General features: G+C 38.6%; 1 protein-coding gene across 3 annotated transcripts in view; it reads left to right on the top strand.

The window, feature by feature from the left end:
- Window positions 1-17,994, top strand: part of LOC127421882 (rho GTPase-activating protein 35-like) — a 158,817-nt gene that overhangs the window by 92,689 nt on the left and 48,134 nt on the right. For 2 of the 3 annotated variants that reach the window (XM_051665076.1, XM_051665075.1), the window contains exon 3: window positions 17,499-17,646. In XM_051665076.1, coding sequence (XP_051521036.1) covers window positions 17,499-17,646 — 148 coding nt within the window. The remainder of the gene's footprint in view (window positions 1-17,498; window positions 17,647-17,994) is intronic. The other variant, XM_051665077.1, reaches the window with a different exon arrangement.

Genomic DNA, 17,994 nt, shown 5'->3' on the forward strand with positions numbered 1-17,994 from the left:
ACTCAATTTCACACACACACACACACACACAAAATTATGTAGTATTTTAAATGGTAGATAGCAGTTTCTTCAGATTTCTGTTTAGTCATCAAATTTTAGTAATTTATTTGCACATGAAGAAATTGTTAATCTATAAGAAAGAAGTAAATAACAGGACACTGTAGTCCAGCAACAATGGATGGCATGTCCACAGTAGCATTTACTCAAAAAATACAGAATCAAACCAATTGTACATACAGTGATAGTGAATAAGACATTTACTTATAGCACACGTGAAGCACTTTTACATTGGGCTGCATCCGAAAGCGTAGGCAGCTGGCTTGCTACCTTGCGTATACAGCCTCCGGAGGCAGCGTTTTCCTAGTTTCAGATGCAGCCTTGAAGTTGCTTGAGCAACAATTTCCTGACAGTTTAAACAGCCTGGATCGTCTGTTTGGATTGTCATAGGTCAGACTGTCATGATTTGTGAATGAGAGGAACTTTTGATCCTCATCCTGAAGTTTTTGATTCTGGCTGATAGAATACGCACTTCAGAGGAATATATTATATGAGCGCTTGACGGGAAGAAAATGCTGGATTTTCGTGAGGTTCGTGAATTACATCAGTTTAAACAAGGTATCTGCATATTTGCAAATGGTATATAATGCAAGTTTTATTGATATTTGCCTTTAATCATTAGAAAATAAAGTTAAAAGTGACAGGGAACTGTTGAGGAGAAACTGTTAGAATACGTGCTTCAGAGGAAGATTTATGAGTGCTCCACAGGATGCTGGATCTGTTGAAGTTGTGTGAGGTTTATTACATTTGTTTTAATGAAATATGTGCATATTTGCAGATGGTATATGATATTAGTTTATAGATATTTGCCTTTTTATCATTAGACTAGACAGTTAAAAGTTACAGGGAACTGTTGAGGACAGAGAGGGAGAATGAAACAGATGAGCACTTTAACATTATGAGCTCAAACGCGTCTGCCGTGGCTCTGATATGCGGACCTTTTAAATTACACTGTGTTGCACACCGGTCTATTATTGTTGTAACACGATGGCACGTAACAACAAAATGAGCTGTGACTGGTTCGCTTCACATGCAAACAGGTGATTTTCAGCATCCTCAAGAAAAAAAATCAGCCTAACGGGAAAATTTAACGGCCTCAGCGATAAAGTTGAAGTCAGAGTCACCTTAGCCAATTACATTTAAACTCAGTTTTTCACAATTCCTGACATTTAATCGTAGAAACATTCCCTGTCTTGGGTCAGTGTTGGGCCTCATGTATTCAGATAGAAGACAAAGGCAGGCCTAACACAGTCGTAAAAACATAACTCAAGCCCCCACCTTCCAAGTTGTAAATCTTACTGATAAAAATCGCGCCAAAATCAAACAAAGGGAGTCCAAAACAGACTACAAATCCATGAAGCCTTGCTCACTAAAGGATCGAACTCTCAACTCCTATTGGATGAGGCACACAACAGAATGTCCTTCAAACATGACATCATCAGGAGTTGAAATACCTCTGAAATGCTTCCAGAATTTACTTCCAGCGACTTTGTTCACCGAATATAGACGTAGCTCTTTGCTGCTCTCAGGTGCAACCTTGTGGCACAAGGAAGTAACGTCCGACTTGAAACTGTAGCCATACAATCTCCATCTCGCTGGATGAGTTGAGATTACTCTGTGTTCAACCGAGTACCGGAACCGGGTCAGAGTTAAAGAATGGAGGAAAACGCATTCTACCTGTGTCCTCATGCGATTCAAGTAAGAGGATTACGTCTGGGCAGAGATAGAATATTATAGTGTGTTATTCTTGTGTTTCAAGGTTTTTGCTTGTACAGTTTACGGATCGCCATGTCCGCTCATTATTAATACTGAGGGTATTAATTATCATGATTTTGTTTTGCTGTATTGTGGTCCAACCAAATTGGATTGTTGTGCAATTTCGCCATTGCGGGTGAGACCGCAATGGAGTTCATCCATTAAAGAGTCAAATAACGCGGGACTGTTTACGAGCCGTCCACCGCATCTCTGAGCGATGAACTGAACAGCTGCTTTCTCTCCCACGATCGCGAAATCAGCTTCAGGGCTGTCACTTCTCTCTCTCTCACTAACCACACTGACACACACAGACACTGTCACACACACACCTTATGTGTTATAGAAATATTTTATTTCCATATCTAATCATATCACTGTTTAGTTTGTAGTTGTAAGTCGGAAGTTTATTGACTGCATTGTATTAATTATTAATTGATATTACTGCATAAATAAACTCTCTTTATATTACAAAGAGAGGTGTTTTGGTTTGTTTTGCATATGCCTGTGTCATGCTGACGGGATGTCAGTGCTCGGATTCAAACCTTCATTCATTGTTTTTTTCCCCCGAAAATCGATATTCTTCGGATGTCGATTTTCCTAAGAAAACAATCTAATATTGAGACTGTTATACAATTTGGTTATTAGTCCCTAATTCCAGGGTGTTGCCCCGTCAATGTTAATCCTTATTAATATTCTATTGATTTTTGATAATTGATAATTATCTTTGATGATTGAATTTGAATGATCAATAAGCTAGTGTTAATTTTAATTAATGTTTCATCGATGTTAACAATTAACAATTATCTTTGATAATTGTTGATTTAAAGGATTTTAAAAAGCTAACATTGATTCTCATCAATGTTCTATTGATTTTAATAATTAATAATTATCTTTTGATAATTATTAATTATTGCTAATAAACAAACTTGCTCCTAAACATAGCACACTACATTTACTGGAGCCCCATATGAGGTTTTAATGAGTTAGATCCAATTAATTAATTTAAATATTAATTAATAACTACAGAAATAATTATTAATTTTCTGATAGTAACACTGATCTAAACAACCAGTAAAGCCCTACATCAGTTAGGATCACTACTTTATTTAAAGAATGTGAAATGTTGGGGGGCCTGGGTAGCTCAGTGATAAAAGACGCTGGCTACCACCTCTGGAGTTCACTAGTTCGAATCCCAGGGCGTGCTGAGTGACTCCAGCCAGGTCTCCTGAGCAACCAAATTGACCTGTTTGCTAGGGAGGGTGGAGTCACATGGGGTAACCTCCTCGTCGTTGCTATAATGTGGTTCGTTCTCGGTGGGGCGCGTGGTGAGTTGTGCGTGGATGCCGCGGTGGATGGCGTGAAGCCTCCACACGCGCTATGTCTCTGTGGCAACTGGCTCAACAAACCATGCGATAAGATGCGTGGGTTGATGGTCTCAGACGCGGAGGCAGCTGGGAATCATCCTCCGCCACCCGGACTGAGGTGAATCACTACACGACCACGAGTACTTTAAAAGCGCATTGGGAATTGGGCATTCCAAATTGGGTGAAAAAAAAGATTGTGAAATGTCAGAATAACAGTAGAGAGTGATTTATTTCAGCTTTTGTTTATTTCACACGTTCCCAGTGGGTCAGAGATTTACATACACTACCAGTCAAAAGTTTTGAAACACTCTTTATTTTATGTATATATATATATATATAATTTTAGAATAATAAAGTCATCAAAACTATGGAATAACAAATGGAATTATGGGAATTATGTTGTGACTAAACAAAATCCAAAATAAATCAAAACTGTGTTATATTTTAGCATCTTCAAAGTAGTCACCCTTTGCCTAGAATTTGCAGACATGTACTCTTGACATTTTCTCAACCAACTTCTTGAGGTATCACCCAGGGATGCTTTTTAAACAGTATTGAAGGAGTTCCCATCTATGCTGGGCACTTATTGGCTGCTTTTCTTTATTATTTGGTCCAAGTCATCAATTTCAAAAACGTTTATTTTTTTTATTAAAATTTTGTTTTATAATAAATTAATATGGTGGCACAATTATATTTTTGTCTACAAAACTAATTTCAAACATTTAAGCATACGCCTTCAGATCAAAAGATTTTTAAGATCATGAGAAACATTTCAGTCAGGTGTTTCAAAACCTTTGACCGGTAGTGTACACTTAGTTAGTATTTGGTAGCATTACCTTTAAATTGTTTAACTTGGGTCAAACATTTTTGTAGCTTTCCACAAGCTTCTCACAATAAGTTGTTGGAATTTTGGCCCATTTCTCCAGACAGAACTGGTGTAAATGAGTCAGGTTTGTTGAACCCCTTGCTCGCACACGCTTTTTCAGCTCTGCCTAGAAATTTTCTATCGGATTGAGGTCAAGGCTTTGTGATGGCCACTCCAGTACCTTGACTTGGTTGTCCATAAGCCATTTTGCCTCAGCTTTGGAGGTATGCTTGGGGTCATTGTCCATTTGGAAGACTCATTTGCGACCAAGCTTTAACTTTCTGGCTGATTTCTTGAGATTTTGCTTCAATATGTCCACATAAATTTCCTTCCTCATGATGCCATCTATTTTGTGAAGTGCACCAGTCCCTCCTGCACCAAAGCACCCCCACAACATGATGCTGCCACCCCCATGCTTCACTGTTGGGATGGTGTTCTTCAGCTTGCAATCTTCACCCTTTTTCCTCCAAACATCGCAACTGGTCCTTATGGCCAAATTTTTGTTTCATCAGACCAGAGGACATTTCTCCAAAAAGTAAGATCTTTGTCCCCATGTGCACTTGCAAGCTGTAGTCTGGAGTGGTTTCTTCCTTGCTGAGCAGCCTTTCAGGTTGTGTCGATATAGGACTCGTTTTACTGTGGATATAGATACTTGTCTATCTGTTTCCTTTGCTGTTATTCTGGGATTGATTTTCACTTTTCGCACCAAACTACGTTCATCTCTAGGAGACAGAATGCGTCTCCTTCCTGAGCGGTATGATGGCTGCGTGGTCCCATGGTGTTTATATTTGCTTACTATTGTTTGCACAGATGAATGTGGTACCTTCAGGCATTTGGAAATTGCTCCCAAAGATGAACCAGACATGTGGAGGTCCACATCTTTTTTTCTGAGGTCTTGGCTGATTTCTTTTGATTTTGCCATCATGTGAAGCAAAGAGACACTGAGTTTGAAGGTTGGCTTAAAATACATCCACAAGTACACCACCAATTCAGTACGCCTATCAGAAGCTAATTGGCTAAAGGCTTGACATAATTGACAGAATTTTCCAAGCTGCTTAAAGGCACAGTTAACTTGGTGTATGTAAACTTCTGACCCACTGGAATTGTGATATAATCAATTAAAAGTGAAACAATCTGCCTGTAAACAATTGTTGGAAAAATTACTCTGTCATGCACAAAGTAGATGTCCTAAACGACTTGCAAAAACAATAGTTTGCTAATGTTAAATATGTGGAGTGGTTAAAAAATGAGTTTTAATGACTTCAACCTAAGTGTATGTAAACTTCTGACTTCAACTGTATATTGGTCATCCGTTTGAAATTAATCCATTAGTTTGCACTGCTGCTAATGGTTGTTTATAAAGTAACTTAATCCACCCAATAAAAATGTTCCCAAACCTGTAAATTTCCAAAATCTTAAAAAGATAGTCCCATTCCACCCTATCAAATACCTTCTCAGCATCAAATGAGATGGCAGCGATCGGGGTCTGATCATTTGGTACTGACCACTAAAATGTCTAATATTATCAGAAGAACTACGACCATGATTAAACCCCACTTGATCTAGATGTATAATAGATGTAATTACCTAATTGATTAGCCAGAATTTAAGACAATATTTTTTACATCTAACTGGATCAGGGAAATTGGACGATAACTTTTACATTAATTTTGGTCCTTATAATTTTTAAGAATGAGAATGATCAGGGCTTGCATCATGGTTGGCGGAAGTTCATCTTTTTTTAATGACTCTGTGTAAACTTCTAACGTAAGTGGAGCCAGTTCAGTGACATAAGATCTAAAAAATAATGCGGCAAAACATCTGGCTTCGGTGCCTTTCCTGTTGGCAAGGCTTTAATTACCTCAACAAGCTCCTCTAAAGTAATATCTGAGTCAACAGAGATTTTTTTTGATCGCTCAATTTAGGAAGTTCTAATGGATCTACAAAGTTGCTAATATCCTTATCGGTAGACAAAGATGTGGCGCTATAAAGATCGAAATAGAATTCTTTAAAGGCTTTATTAATATATGTGGCAGAAGTAAATATATTGCTTCCAGAAGACTTCACTGAAGGAATGGTGGGAAAAAAAAACTCTCTCTGCTTTATGTATCTGGCAAGGAGTTTCCCTGCTTTGTCCCCTGCTTAGGAGACCTGGCTGTTGTCCCTCAGCACACCCTCAATTCGAACTCGTGACTCCAGGGGTGGTAGTCAGCGTCAATACTCACTGAGCTACCCAGGCCCGTGCTTTGATCTTTTTAATGAATGAGGCATATTGTATGATCTGCCCCCTAAGAACTGTCTTAAGTGCCTCCCATGCCACGCCCACAGAGGACACTGAGGACCAGTTGGTTTCTACATAAACATTGACTGCTGTCTTTAACATTTGTTCAGGGAAGAAGGGATGTATTAAAGCGCCATCTGTATGATTTTCTTTTCTGTATATGCGGCAACATCTCTAAACACACCAAAGCATGATTTGAAACTAAAATGTTCCCAATTGAGCAGTCAGTGGTAGATGGAATAAGTGACTTAGATAAAAAAAGAAAATCTGTTCCAGAGTAAATCGTATGAACTGATGGAAAAAAAATGTGTTGTTCCTCCCAGATGGATTCACAAAACTACAGTTGTCTGTAAGACCAAGATTTTTACTCATCCTCTGAAGTGTCAGTGTTGCTCTAAAGGGTATATACCCTTTTCATCACTATGATCAAGGACTGGATCCATTAAGAGATTGAAGTCTCCACCCAAATCCATATCATGAAGTATCCCAGCAGCTTTCCCCTCAAGATCTATAAAAAAGTTCTGATCATCAGCATTGGGTGCATAAATATTAGCCAAAATAAGGTTTTGCCCCTCTATTTCAGCCAAAATAATGACTCTTCCTAAATTATCTTTGATCTGTTTGAGACATTTGAATTGTAAATGCTTACTTAATGTGATGACTCCCCTGCTCTTACTCAAACCAGCACTGCAAAACACATGCCCACCCCATGCCCTACCAAGTTTTTCAGCTTCCTGTGAAGAAAGTGTTCCTTCAAGAAACACACCTATCATATTTTTTATGCTTAAGGAAAGATACAAACTTCCTTGCTTTTTTATAGGGTGCCCCAGCTCATTAACATTCCACGTGGAGAGAAACATTTGACCTATATTAAAGTGTGACATATTGACATGTAAAGATAAATAATGTACCCAAGGCAAAATTATTTAGACCACTTTCCAACATTGATGTAACAATCAAATCCTGAACAACCCACAGAACAGAAAAAAAATTAGCTTCAACCCCATGCACCACAGTCCCAACTGGCATCCATCCCCTGGAAATCTGATGATCCATGCATGCTCACGAGATTTTCCGCAGCACTATTGCTACCGGATTGCTCAAGTCCGGTATTTTTTTTTCTCTCATTTTGTTTCTTGTTTTGTTATTAACATAAATTAAATTGCCATTAAATTGCACAAAAGTGTATTCCATAAAATAAGCCCCAGTAAACAATCACATGAAACCCACAAAATGAACAAATTAACTCAACAATAAGTCAATAAATAAAAAAAATTAAAAAAATTTAAAAAAAGAGTAAAGCAAGAGTCAGTGGGCAGCCAACAGAATAGCATACCCTCTCAGGCTGCATCAGTAAAATGCACGATTTGTAGTCTGTATTATTGACCGAGTGCAGGCAAAATGACCCACTCACACCATTGATTTAATGAAGGACATAAGGGGGCCTGGGTAGCTCAGCGAGTAAAGATGCTGACTATCACTCATCCAGGGCATGCTGAGTGACTCCAGCCAGGTCTCCTAAGCAAAGAAATTGGTCCGGTTGCTAGGGAGGGTAGAGTCACATGGGGTAACCTCCTTGTGGTTGCTCTCGGTGGGGCGCATGGTGTGTTGTACGTGGATGCTGCGGAGAATGGTGTGAAGTCTCCACACGTGCTATGTCTCCGCAGTAACGCGCTCAACAAGCCACGTGATAAAATGCGCGGATTGACGGTCTCAGACGCGGAGGCAACTGAGATTTGTCCTCCGCCCCCCGGATTGAGGCAAGTCACTATGCCACCACGAGGACTTAGAGTGCATTGGGAATTGGGCATTCCAAATTGGGGAGAAAAGGGGAGAAAAAAAATTAAGGCTATAGATTGTCGTTGGCATGTAAAAGTCTTGCGACCACCCTTGGCGACAATTCTCAGCTTAGCAGAAAAAAGCAGTGCGAAACCCACCTTCTGTTGGTGAAGCAAATTTTACACTCTTTGAATCCGTCATGCTTCGCTTGAATCAATCTAGCAAAGTCCGGAAAAACTATGTTGTTGTCCTCCCAGCACAACTTGCCTTTATTTCTCGCCACTCATAGAATAAAGTCAGCAGACCGCAAGAATCTTGCCAGGATAGATCGGGGTCTGTCACCCGCCCTGGAAAGCTGACAGATCGGGGTCTGTCAACCACCGTGGAAAGCTGACCAAAAACTCTGTGGGCACTCTCAATTTCTAGCCGGCAGTCCGCTGTGTCGATTAAATTCGGAATAAGCCCGTCCAAAAACTTCACCATATCTTGACGTTCTTTTCCCTCGGGGATTCCAACGAAACAAACGTTATTACGCCTGCTCCGATTTTCCATATCTTCTAGTTTTTCCCACACGTGTTCCACATCAGCCTTGGTAACAGGCGGGTTAGCCTGTAGCTCTCTTTCGGCCGACTCCAGTAACTCGACCTGTTTTTCAACATCGTCCATTCTTTTGAGCAGTGTGGAAAGTTTCGCCTCCACAGATGTGATCGCTCGACCTATTTCTGCAAGGCCCTCCAAGTCAGTCGAGATTTTCGTCAGCACTGTACCTTCTTCACGAAGCTCATTGCCATCATCGACTGGACCTCCACCATCCTGATCCTGCGAGGCATCCAACGCGTGAGAACAAAAGTGCTTTTTAATGTCCCCACAAGCCGACGGTTTCGATTTTTACCAACATCCTGCCCTACGAGATTAGTTTAGCAAACAAATCTATTATAGTTCTCACCGGTTAATATTGCTTAAAAGGATAATTTTAGCAACGTTTAAGCGGAGCTCGCCTTTAAGCGACCAACCTTCGCATAGCGTCACGTGACTCAGTTGTCAGTACATTTAAACTTTATTTTATTTTATTTTATTTATTTATTTTTATTGACCCTAGATGTTACTATAAAGTCAGGCCAATAGAAGGAAGTTGGTGTAATCACTTTAAAAATATTTTATAAAATTAGTAGAATTTATAGTTATTTCAAACAATGGTTAATGTAACATTACACTTTTTGGATCTGGTTTCGACCAATAATCATTCTGATGCATCACTAGGGATTACCAATATGTCAGTCACTCCAATAATACACTGTACTGACACAAGCAGCAATTTCGGTGACTACTGTTCTCACAGAGCATGTGACAGCCCAAGGGTGGATAGAGACATCAGTGCTCCTCATTGCACAGAAGTGTCTATTTGACTTCAGTGGGGTTAGAATGGGGCCATTTGGTTAAATCACTTTGCTTGCATTAATTGCCCCAGAGGTCTGTACTGGTTTAAGTTCTGTTCAGCAAAGACTGTCTCTTTCTGATGTTAAGCGTTAGAATAAGCCTTTCCTGTTTCTGTGCCATCTGCATTCTCTTTCTCAGTAGACTGTTGGACAGAAAGGACGGAAATGTTCGCTGAGTCTTTTAAAATCTCCTCGGCCAACAAGTGGAATGTTTTAAATTCCTGCATTTAAATTTCTTTTCTAATGCCCCTGTTAACATTGCATGAGCGAGTGAAGAGAGGCCGCATGGTAGAGATACCAGGGTGACTAGTCTCACATAGCCAGACCTTTGACTAAATGGCAGAAGACCTGGTCTATACTGCAGCTTACTCTGGCCAAGAAAACACCAACTTAGACAGAGAATGCCAGACATGTAACATCTTTAAAAGATTTGATGTCATTAACCTGACAAACAACTAAAGGACTGTTGGTGTGCCATCTGAGGCTGCGACTACAAGGGCACTGTCGAGTTTCCCAACACTGTGTGTGCTTTGTGCATAGAGTGTGATGTTAGTGAGGCATAACTGAAAATCAGATACTTCAAACTTACTGCACCACTTGAGAGTCCTGTCATGCCTGAAGTTGTTAGAGAGTGGATTTGGGGGTGGAGCAACAGTCATAGACATGATGTAGCTGGTTTGCTGGGTGCCTTAGCCTAAGTGTACTGCTGGCGGTGTTAACGTCCCACGTCTGTGTGACCTGCATTGCAGGGTAAACGCATTACTTTTGCATAACATTGCCATGTCAGTAATACTCCCTGTGAAATGTAATTGGAGCATGGATTCTTTAATGAGGGCTTGGAGAGGGGAGGGTGGTAATTATGTAAACGTCTATTGAGAGGAGCCAGTGGGGATTTATGTGAAATCTGAAAATGAGAAAAGGAAGTGAGGACTGGGAAATGTGAGCAGTGTAAAATTAGAGAGACTGTAAAGGGGGACAAATGTAGAGTGGTTTATTTAATATTTTACTTTTACTCTTAATCAGTGTTTTTGTCTTAAGGTAAAAAGTTTAAATATCTTAAAAACAAAAAAGTTATTTAAGAAGCAAAACTGGGTACTAACAAAATAAGAATTGATCTCAGAGAATATCTTGAATATTATCTTGATTTACGTTTATTTGTATTAACCCATTGGCATTTTTTGTTGTAGGCATAAACTTAATTTTAATTTTGTTAGATTTTTGCATAATCTATTTGCCAATGGTGTAAGAAAAATAAACTTAGATGAATTCTCTGAAAAAAGTCTAAATATCGTCTCTGCAAATTATTTGCTTGTGAATTAATCTAGTTTTAAGGTTTTTTTTTTTTTTAACTGTAAAATAAGTAAATAATAAAATAATTATAATAAATATAAGAATGTATTTTTATTGCAGTGTATGTATTAGTTACTTAATGTATTTAACCAGAGTTTTGTAGAGCAGGAATAAGTAGGATTTGTATATGATAAAGTTGGAAGCTGGGATGCCTGCTAGCTTTGGAGCAGACATAGCCTGGCCTAATAAGCACCATGACTTTTTCTCTGCCTGAAAGTACTGCAGACACACTGACTAGCCAGCCGTGACTTTCTGACTGCAGCAGTGCATTATGGGAAGAGAGTTGTTATTGAGGGAGGTCTGCGCAGTGTGTGAAGAACTCCAAAATCACAATTTATGCCCAATGTACCACAATGTAAAATGTCACATTGTTGAGATTAGGGATGGACATTATGTCAAAAGTATTATATCATAATATGTGTACATTTATATAACAGTAATGAAATATATCACAATATAGTTATTTGTGATGGAAATACACAGAAAAAGTGGTTTGTCAATGTGACTGTTGTTGGACGTTCCTGTTAAGTAAATAAAAATTAAATGTACTACATCTCAATTATTTTCTCTTTATTTGGAACATGATGGATGCAATCCAAAAGATAAGATAAATTGGACATCAGTGCAGAAATAGTTTCTTATTACAATAATTGTAATGCAAGTTAAAAGAACAACAAGAGACTCAAAACAGTTTAACAAATATTGTAAAACAGATACAGTTGAAGTCAGTTTACATACACTTAGGTTGAAATCATTAAAACACATTTTTTTAACCACTCCATAGATTTCATATTAGCAAACTATAGTGTTGGCAAGTCATTTAGGACTTCTACTTTGTGCTTGACATTAATAATTTTTTAACTGTTAACTGTGCCTTTAAGCAGCTTGGAAAATTCCAGAAAATGATGTCAAGCCTTTAGGCAATTAGCCAGTTATCTTCTCATAGGCTAATTGGAGTCAATTAGAGGTGTACCTGTGGATGTATTTTAAGGCCTACCTTCAAACTCAGTGCCTATTTGCTTGACATCATGGGAAAATCAAAAGAAATCTGATTCATACTTGGGAGCAATTTCCAAACACTTGAAGGTACCACGTTCATCTGTACAAACAATAGTACGCAAGTATAAACACCATGGGACCACGCAGCCATCATACCACTCAGGAAGGAGACGTTTTCTGTCTCCTAGAGATGAACGTAGTTTGATGCGAAAAGTGCGAATCAATCCCAGAACAACAGCAAAGGACCTTGTGAAGATGCTGGAGGAAACAGGTAGACAAGTATCTATATCCACAGTAAAACGAGTCCTATATTGACATAACCTGAAAGGCTGCTCAGCATGGAAGAAGCCACTGCTCCAAAACCACCATAAAAAGCCAGACTACAGTTTGCAAGTGCACATGGGGACAAAGATCTTACTTTTTGGAGAAATGTCCTCTGGTTTGATGAAACAAAAATTAGGAAAATTATGTGGATATATTGAAGCAACATCTCAAGACATCAGCCAGGAATTAAAGTTTGGTTGCAAATGGGTCTTCCAAATGGATAATGACCCCAAGCATACCTCCAAAGTTGTGGCAAAATGGCTTAAGGACAACAAAATCAAGGTATTGGAGTAGCCATCACAAAGCCCTGAACTCAATCCGATAAAAAAAAATTCTGGGCAGAACTGAAAAAGCGTGTGCGCAAGGAGGCCTACAAACCTGACTCAGTTACACCAGTTCTGTCTGGAGGAATGGGCCATAATTCTAGCAACTTATTGTGAGAAGCTTGTGGAAGGCTACCCAAAACATTTGACCAAAGTTAAACAATTTAAAGGCAATGCTACCAAATACTAACAAAGTGTATGTAAACTTCTGACCCACTGGGAATGTGATGTAAGGAATAAAAGCTGAAATCATTCTCTCTAATATTATTCTGACATTTCACATTCCTAAAATAAAGTAGTGATCCTAACTGTCCTAAGACAGGGAATGTATTCAATTATTAAATGTCAAGAATTGTGAAAAACTGACTTTAAATGTATTTGGCTAAGGTGTATGCAAACTTCTGACTTCAACTGTAGTTCTGACTCTAAATTCTGATTAAATAAGCTACATTTGAAGCCGTTGTTAAATAGCCAGTATACACACGTTGAATTCTGTAATAATGTAGCAAGTTGCAATAGTGTTTGGACACCATAAACAACTAAACTCCACATAATAACAAGGTCCCTCTCCTCTTGACTTTTTGAGACATGCCCTGCTATGTATTTTCACATTACTCCATGTTTCTTCATTAGCTGGGTTTCCATCCACATATTATTATAAGGATTTTGGGATATCGCATAAAAACTGCTGTATGGAAACACCAAGATGCAAATAAAATCTCAAATGAACATATTCGCTCGCTTGAGATGGATAAATTTTTATTGGATAAGAAAAAATGTGCATAAACTATGATGGAAACACATTTTCCAAATAAACTCTTATTGAATTTATTAGGAAAACAAGATGTGCATCAATAAAGCGGACCAATCATTGTATCTGAAATGCTGCTCTGGTCATCCTGAAATAACGATGTCTATAAAATCCAAAGCATGCAAAGAGTTTGCAGAGCAAATAAGTCTAATACAAAATTGAACTGTGCAGAAGAACAGGTTTATTTGACACTTTTGAAAAATATATTATAGATCTGCACGGCAAAGACATAGGGAGGAACGCACACGCATTGTGCTCCCAGAACTGTGACATTATCTGCATGCTCTAAAAGAGTATTTTCTTAATAAAAGATTCACAGTGGCTACAATTTCTCCGGAAGTGACAATTTTGTTCTTTTGAATGTTATCTGGCAAGATGGCGCCAGTGTGGTTGTTGGCATGCCATCGCCCCTGTCCCATGTTATCTGTCCTGATTCTGTTTGTGTTATTCGTGTGTGTATGCACAAGGAATTAGTACCTTACTGTTCTATGATCGCCAAGCCCTTCTTAATATACAATCCTCTGTCATTGACTTGTGTGTTCAAAATCCTGGTGGAGAGCGATTTGTTTTTTTTGTTTTTTTCCCTCTCTCTATTACTGCTTTTCTTCACCTTTCCCTGTGGGTGTGTGCCATATTCCCGGCTGCTTGCTTCATCGTAAGAGATGCCACAGAATGTGAGGAAAACGAGGCAGTCTCTTGGTTAGGATTAAGAGATCTCTGCACACGTCTACAGTGATTGTCGGTTCTGCGTTTGGCGATCTTCGATGGCTGGCACAAATACATCATCCCTCGGCGTACTTTGGAGCCCCGATACACCTATCTACAGCCCATCCTACCAAATTCGGCACCATCTGCGTGCGCTCCAGTGCGACCGCGAATCATCAGAAGAGGCACCAATCTCCGAAATCTCCGATCACTGGAATACTCAAAGCCGTCAAAAGCATCATCTGATGCTGCTATGCTACATGCTGGAAATTCCTATCTTGCTAATATGGCTTTGGTACACGCAAGATCTATTACCAATAAACCATTCATCTTAAATGTTGTTGATTTTAATATTCATGTTTGCTGCAATTCCAAACCTCTGGTTAGGGAGTTTGTTCAACTTATTGACTCATTTAATCTCACGAATCATGTTACTGGCTCTACACATGATCATGGTCATACTCTTGATCTTGTTTTATCTTTTGGTCTTCCCAGCTACAATGTTGAAATTACTGAGTTTTGTCTGTCTGATCATAATCCTGTTGTTTTTAATGTTGCACTACCATGTCCGATTCCAAAATCAATTATCATATTGACGTGAATCATATTCACGTTCTGTAACCTCTTCTACAGCCAGACACATCTCTGAGGCCTTCTCTGCTTCTCCAGTATTGTGCTCTATGAAGCTATTTTATCCAAGTCTAGGCACAGAGGAGATGGTCACTCTTTTTACCAGTACCTGTACTTGCATTTTAGACTCTGTTGCTCCTTTTAAAACTAGAAAACCTAAACTAAGGGCCCAGACTTGGTTAAACAATAACACACGTGCTCTCTGACAGGAATGTAGGAAAGCATAGCGTAAATGGAAAAAAGACAGACTGCAAGTGTCTTATGAAATCCTTAAGAATTTGCATACCACTCTGTAAATGATGCAAAAAAACAAAAGAAAATTTATATATATATATATATATATATATATATATATATATATATATATCTTTCTGATATAATCTCTAAAAATTCTCAATCCATAAATTCTGTTTAAATCGATAAATACAGTGCTCATTCCTGCTGCCTTCTCTTGTCTTGATGCTACACCTGAGACTTGTGTAGCATTTTTAGATTTCTTTATTGGTAAGGTTGATGCTTTACGATCTGGCATTACCACTAGTAGTCATGACCCCTCTGAACCAGTCACTTGTTCTGTTTTATTTGATCGGTTTAATAGATATATTAGTTGATTAGTTGACCTTCTGTTGATGTTATTCCTGCTCGGCTCCTCAGAGAGGTGCTGGACACTGTTGGTTCTAGTGTGTTGACTATTATGAATATCTCCATATATAATGGCGTTGTTCCATCCTGCTTTAAGCAAGCAGTGATCCAGCCATTTCTTAAGAAGCCAAATTTGGATCCTACCAACCTTAATAATTTCCGGCCTATTTCTAAACTGCCATTTTTATCAAAAATCCTGGAGAAAAGGTTTTTTTCTCAGCTCTCTTCATTCCTATCTGAAAACAACATTTTAGATACATTTCAGTCTGGTTTTAGAGCTCATTACAGCACAGAGTCTGAACTACCCAAGGTGACGAATGATTTACTGCTCACTTTGGATACTGGTAGACCTGCAACTTTAATGTTGCTTTATCTTATTGCTGCTTTCGAGACAGTTTATCATACTATCCTCCTAGACTGTCTTAGGTGTGAAGTTGGTATTAAAGGCACAGCCTTAGATTGGTTTACATCTTACCTTTCAGATAGAACTCTGAGTGTTAGGATTGGGAATTCTTCCTCTCCTTCTGTACCTTTTAGTTGTGGGGTTCCTCAAGGTTCCATTTTAGGCCCAATTTTCTTTTCTTTAAATATGCTTCCCCTGGGTTCAATTTTTAGTAAATATAACATTTCATATCATTGTTATGCCAATGATACCCAGCTGTATGTCCCACTTAGTTCTGATGATTCATATTCTGACATTTTTAGATGCTTTGAGGATATTAAATGCTGGACAGCAAGAAACTTTCTCCAGCTAAATGAGAGCAAGTCTGAAATTATGTTTGACCTTCCTAGTGCTGTCTCTGATATCACTTGCAATCTAGCAACCCTGTCATTAAATGTTCACCCCTTTGCTAAAAACTTGGGAATAATCTTTGACATGGCTCTAAATTTTGAAAAACAAAAGTGCTGGGGTGAAGGGCAGCTTTTTCCAGCTCAGGTTGATCAGGCAAAATTAAAACCATTTCACTCATTTATGGACTTGGAGATAGTTATTCATGCCTTCATCTCATCCAGACTTGACTATTGTAATGCCCTGTACATGGGTCTTAGTCATTGATTTCCGTATCGCTTGCCGTTAGTCAAAAATGCTGTTGCTAGGTTGCTGACTGGAACAAGGATGTGGTAAAGTATTTCACCTGTTCTAGCACCTCTTCACTGGTTACCAGTCCAATACAGGATTCATTTTAAGATTTTGTTATTTGGTTTTAAAGCTATTAATGGTTTAGCCCCATCTTATCTCTGAGAACTCCTTAGTCATCAGCAATCCTCCAAGACTCTCAGATCCTCAGATAAACTTCTCCTGCATACAACCACGCTCATGTTTGAAATTTAAAGGGGATCGTAACTTCTCCATAGTCAGCCCTAGACTATGGAATAACATACCTCTGGACATTAGATCCGCTCCTACGCTTCACATTTTTAAATCATGTCTGAAGACGTAGCTATATTCTTTGGCTTTTGTATGAATGTATATTGTATTGTTTATTGTTTTTAATGTCAATCTTGTTTTTTATTTCCCCTTAATTCATTGTTTTATTTGCCCATGTACAGCACATTGGTATACACTTGTTGTTTTTAAATGTGCTCTATAACTAAATTGACCTTGACCTTTTGAATGCATGGGATGGAAATGCGGCTTTATTTGCACATTGTTTTTGTGATATTATGGTTTTTCGCATAAATTAAACACAGAACTTGCATAGAAACATAGCTGCTGTCACATGTAAATTATGTAAAACAGTCCTATCCACTGAAAACCACACAAATATATCTAAAGCTATAATGGTATAGCAAAATCTCTACCGGTTGACACATTTTTACTGTCTCATGTACGTCATAGAGCTTAATCCTAGTTAAAATGACTTGAATGATTTGACAGCGTTCAGAGTTATGATGTACAGAATGTGTGTAAAGAAACAAAGTGAGAGATAAAGAGCAACAGAGATGTACAATACTAGCAAGCATTGCTCTTTGGAAAGACAAGAACTCGCATTTATAATCTCATCCAACGGAGTATATTTTCCTGTTTTGGGTTACCCTGTTGGTTTCCTTTTTTTTTTTTTTGTGCACTTTAGAGAGATTGTTGCTCAAGTATGTGTAAATGTGTGTTGCACCTCGCTTTGCTGGAAGAGTATAATTTTACCAACTAACTAACAACCTGTTTCTCTCCTGTCTAGCAGAAAACGCGACCAAAGGCTCGTCAGTCTTCGCTGTCTAAACCACTTGAGAGCAGCTACTTTGGAGTTCCTTTAGCCAATGTGGTCTCACTTGAGCGGCCCATTCCACTCTTCATTGAAAAGTGCATCCGTTACATTGAGACTACAGGTAAGTGCAAGGTATCCAACACGCTGGGATCGCTGTGTTTGAGATGAGTCAGAATTAAAAGAAATTTAAACTGGTTTGTGGATAATAAGGACTATTTTCTATTTTGGTATGCTCAGTCCCTTTCTTGTACCTTCTTGAAATTATATTTTGGTGTTATTCTCTAACAGATGTGTACAGTTTGACTGGGCCAGATGGCTTATGTATGAACATAGAAGTAGTGATGAATTTTAAAATAATGAATTTAGCTAGATGTTAATGCTGACCATAACCTGACCTTTACCCCTAACCCTAACTGTACCCCTAGCCCTAACTTTGGTAACAGTAAATGCAAATCTCACAGTAGTTTAA

This window comes from Myxocyprinus asiaticus, chromosome 31 (genome assembly GCF_019703515.2).
Source record: "Myxocyprinus asiaticus isolate MX2 ecotype Aquarium Trade chromosome 31, UBuf_Myxa_2, whole genome shotgun sequence".
NCBI lineage: Eukaryota > Metazoa > Chordata > Actinopteri > Cypriniformes > Catostomidae > Myxocyprinus > Myxocyprinus asiaticus.